General features: G+C 44.6%; 1 protein-coding gene across 1 annotated transcript in view; it reads right to left on the reverse strand.

The window, feature by feature from the left end:
- The window catches only part of LOC106811018 (T-complex protein 1 subunit beta-like), a gene marked incomplete at its 5' end in the record, with an annotated part of 24,410 nt that extends 21,902 nt beyond the window's left edge, over positions 1–2,508 (reverse strand). The window contains 2 exon segments of the mRNA XM_014814533.1: positions 1,516–1,705; positions 2,498–2,508. Of these exon segments, the coding sequence (XP_014670019.1) occupies positions 1,516–1,619 (104 nt within the window).
- Positions 2,509–4,871: the final 2,363 nt, after the last annotated feature.

The following is a 4,871-nucleotide window of genomic DNA, read 5'->3' on the forward strand; positions in this document are numbered from 1 at the left end:
AAAAAATAATAATAATAAATAATAATAATATCAGCCTCGCTTCATGCTTAGCTGGGCATTTTATGGTATGGTCGTCGCGACACCAAAACGGAAAGCTCTTTCTATCGGATAACCAAAAAAGCCTGTCACATGACCTCACGTGTTTGGTGACGGAACGCAGAGTGCTTATTTAATTGACCCAATGCCCAATCTAGATTTCATAGGGACACAACTTTTTATAAATTTTCGAAAATATCAATGTGAATGACGCTAATAAGTCATATAACGTTGCAAAGGGGGAAAAAACGACAGTGCAATGTAGTACCATACCACGAAATATTTGAAAAAGTGCAAATTTTTGGTTTCGAGAAAGCTTTGCGGCATCACCATGCCCCCCACCCACCCGTTCTTTGCCACACCTGCCGGTCGGCCTACCGGCGCCACCGTGGCAGGCCACGTGTCAGGCCGCTGCTACTGCATTACCTTCAGCCCTCAGCACGGCTCCGCTCCCGACGGCAGTATGGCGCAAAGTGCTCTTTTGTGAGCTGCTGACGCACTCTTCCCGAGCTGAGCGTTCGTTCGCGCGATGGTTCATCAGGTCGTGCTCTGAATCTTCTCCGGCGCTTGCGCTGAAAAGAACAATGCCACGCACTGGACAACCTACGTTTCCGCCCTGCATTCACACTGTCCTCGGTTCAAATTTCTCAGCCGCCACACAGAGATCCCCCCCCTCCCCCGAGCTCACTTAACATGTCACGACGATGACAGATCGCCGGCAATTTCAAACACGGAGAGATTCGTCTCGGGTTTTTTTTGCCCCAGAGTGCACGTCACACGTCACGACAGTAGATCGTCGGCGATTTCAGACACGGATCGATTCGACTCTGGGTTTTTTTAATTTGTGATGATTTTAGGGTGGCGACTGACACCTTCTGAGGTGCCTGACGACGTGCCCAGCAAGCGCTTACGACATTGTGCTCGTCGTTTTTGTTCTGTTAAGAGCCTCAAACTTGGTCACGCACGGTGAATCTAGATAATATTAATAGGTCTCTTTTTCCGAGTGCCATGTGCTCTCACTGATAACATCTAGTGCAATACAGGCTTCTCAAAAATACTTAAGGGTGAAGATAGTCGAAAGGTTAACAGTAAAACCACGGTAAGTAGTAAAGCCGTAGCACCTTAGGAACAGTCAGCACAGAAAATCATAGAAAACATTGATCAAAACCATGCATCCTAGTTAACCCAGGCACTACACCTAGTGAAAAAAACAACAACTCAGGAGCAGATATACATTTCACTGTCATTTTGCCCACCAGCACAACGTGCGAGAAGACCGCAAAGGCACGCATTTCTACTACAGCAATCGCGGCGGCGCCCCCTACGTACCCATTGTCGATGGCGGCGCGCGGCGGCGGCCCCCATGTACCCGGTGTCAATCGCGGTGCGCGGCGGCGCCCCCTATGTACCCGTTGTCAATAGCGGCATGTGGCGGCGCCCCCTACATACCCGTTGTCGATGGCGGCGCCCCCTACGTACCCGTTGTCGATGGCGGCGGCCTCGAGTGCGCGCAGGGCTTCGGTGGCGGCAAGCCTCCAGCCGGCGATGATTGTCTGCGGATGGATCTTGCTCGAAACGAGCATCTCGGCTTCCTTGAGGAGCTCGCATGCGAGCACGGTGACGGACGTCGTGCCATCACCGACCTCGGAGTCCTGCACGCGCGAGATCTCTGCAAGGCAAGCCACACACATCTATGTCAAACACACACACACACACACACTCATCTCAGGTACCATTGCTACCCCCGTCTATAAGATTACCTAGTCTCCGGCACTCGCGAGATCTCTGGAAGGCAAGCCGCGCACATCTATGTCATGTACACACACACATACACACACACGCACACACGCACGCACGCACGCACGCACGCACGCAGCACACACACACAACACACACTTGCGGCCAACACACTCTCATCTCAGGTACCGTTGCTAGCCCCGTCTGTAAGATTACCTAGTCCTGCACATGCGTATTTTTGCAAAACAAGCAGCGCGCAGCCATTCACATCACGTACACGCACCCACTCTCGCCTCACCTCTGCCTATAAGATTCCCTAGGGTACTCAACGCATGAGATCTCAGCAAGGCAAGCATCGTGCATCCATGTCATGTACACCAAAACAACGCTCTCTTGCTCCCTAACCCTCCCGCCCACCGCACCCACCGCCTATGACAATTCATAGTCCTTCGCACTACGCGTGATCTGTGCAAAGCAAGCAGCTAGGTAGCTATATGCTTTATCTACTCGCCCTGAACAAATACCAGGGCTTTCAATCAGTTTCACCATTTCCACCACCATTTTGAAACACAAAAAAATAAATAAATTAATACTTATATTTTTATTACAAATTGTTTCCAGTCATTTAAAAAATAATTGTTCAATAATAATTATGATAATAATTCAATTTTTTTCCCAATACTTGATCAAATAACAGTCCTATGGCGAATTCATTACAGCTTACCCACTAGTACTCTTTGCAGGCAGGATTGTCCACAGATATAGATTTATATGGTGGCACCAATCATTTGTTACGTGAATTTCTCCGCTATTGTGCCGAACCTTGACACTGTAAATTTCTGTCGCTGATTGAAAAGCCGATAACACGTGCAGTGTTTTCGATCAGTTTGAAGGCACGGAGCACTTTGAAAAAACAAGAAATGATGTATAATCTCAAGGGTTTAACTGAAGTTAGTCTAAAAAAAATGTTATATATGTCAGACACAAAGAAATTTAGGAACAGAAGAATCAAGTACTGCATTAAAAATCCGAGACAAAGTGAATATGACTTACCATGCCCTTTGTCCCAAGTAGTTTTTACCAGGTCTCCTAATGGCAATTGCCTTCCAAAAAGTGAGGACTTAAAGGCAATGCAAAGTTGAAAATTTACTAAAAATTAATGAATCATTACAAATGGGACACAACACAAAATGGCGACACATCAATCTGACACAAATGGGACACATCACGTCACGTCACAAAACGGGAAGTATTACAGACTGTTACTTGTTCATCAAACTGCCGCCTGTATTTGTGCACATGCTTACCAGACGAGCGGTTTCGCCCCTCTCCTCCTCTGCTGGCCGCTTTCAAAATGTTCACATGTTGCAATGAGAACTAAAATAATGCAATGCATAAAAGTTATAATATTAGTCAACGTCGGACTGACACTAACAATGCAAAACTAACCAAAAACTGTCCAAATGTAATACATTGTATTTAGCAGAATAGGGAAGATTTCCTAAACATGTAGCTGCCTAATTTAGCTTTTACACTGGTCAATATGTTGATTTAGTGACACAAGCTACACAATTACCACAACTATATCTTTTAAGAGTGGTCTTCTTTACACACATGTATTCTTTTATAATTAAACCTAGCAGAATGGTTTTACATCATTCATAAATTAGATTTTACCCATGAAACATAGGCAATTAAGACATGAATGAAGCAAACTGCAAAAACACAATGTTCACCAAAAACAGTGATGAAAATTAAAACTTGGCAGTTTTCCAAAAACATTTTGGATCCCAGAAATTCATCAGAATATCGCTAGAACTTCAGGGTTTGTTTGCATAAGTAAAAGTTCCATAATCAGTGGAATCACTAGGGTTTAAGTTATAATCACCGCTCCTACAATTTGTTTATCATTTGCTAGGACACCGACAGATTTTTTTGACCACCTAGCACAATGAAATTGTCAATGACACTGTAGCTCCCTATAAAAAAAGACACAAATGAGTGAGTGAGAAGAAGTCAGTTTTTATTGAGCAACCATCGACGTACATTATAGAAACGAAGAGTATATTATGGGAGAACTTCCATTAATATACTCTTGATAATTATATGTGTAATTTATTATGTGAAAATAAATGTTTGAGAGTGTGAAAGTCTGAGATGTGGGCGAGTGATGGCGTTACACCTAAATGATCGCCATTTAACATTTTTATAATATTCAGATTTAGTAACGTGTAGATTGAGAGGATACCCTACGCTTATTCCACGTAGCTGCTATATACACATGAAATGGTGTTTCCTGACCATAAACAACTTTTGTCAAAGGTTAATTGGTTGCATGGAAGTGTTTACTCGTATGAGTTTTTTCTAGTCAGTAGCACACGGTTGCCGATACTGTATATCGCAAAATAATTTATAAACCCAAAGAGCCGCAGAGCGTCTGGGCTCATCTGAGGTCTGTTGCCTACGAAAACGTAAAATTTCAGTCGTGCGTAGTACCACATTTGTTAGGCGCAGATATGCAGACACGCAGTTGCGTACACATCATTGTTAGGACACACGCGCATATCGCAGATGGAGGGTAGGGGGAGGGTGGGGGGAGGTGGGGAAGGGGAGGTGGGGGGAGGGGCTCTAATAGCAAAAGCAGGTTCATCCTTTGTTAACAGTCAACAAATCCATGTTTAACCCTCCTCTTGAGGGTCAAAAGGTTATCCGACACTTACTATCTTCGCATGTCAGCGGAAGGGACATTTCATGGTCCTTTCAATAAAGCCATAAAAATGCTAGGTCACCGCTGAAACAAAAAAGTTTTCAATCGCTCCTGTCAGACCATGTCCTCAGAAATGTATAAAATCTGCCCTGTGCCCATTGACCTTTGACCTGTGACCTCCAATTTCGGCACACGTGATGGCTTTTCCTACATGATGCTATACACCGCTATCACAAGCCTAGGTCGAGCCGTTTAGATTTGTGCCGCAATTCTGCATTTCCTCCCTATACCTTAAGTTAAGGAGTGAATGTTCCCTTTATTTTACACCTCTTGACCTTTTGACCTTTGACCCCCAGCTTTGACATCCCAACTCGTTTTCAGATTACACCCC

This window comes from Priapulus caudatus, unplaced genomic scaffold (genome assembly GCF_000485595.1).
Source record: "Priapulus caudatus unplaced genomic scaffold, Priapulus_caudatus-5.0.1 Scaffold496, whole genome shotgun sequence".
NCBI lineage: Eukaryota > Metazoa > Priapulida > Priapulimorpha > Priapulimorphida > Priapulidae > Priapulus > Priapulus caudatus.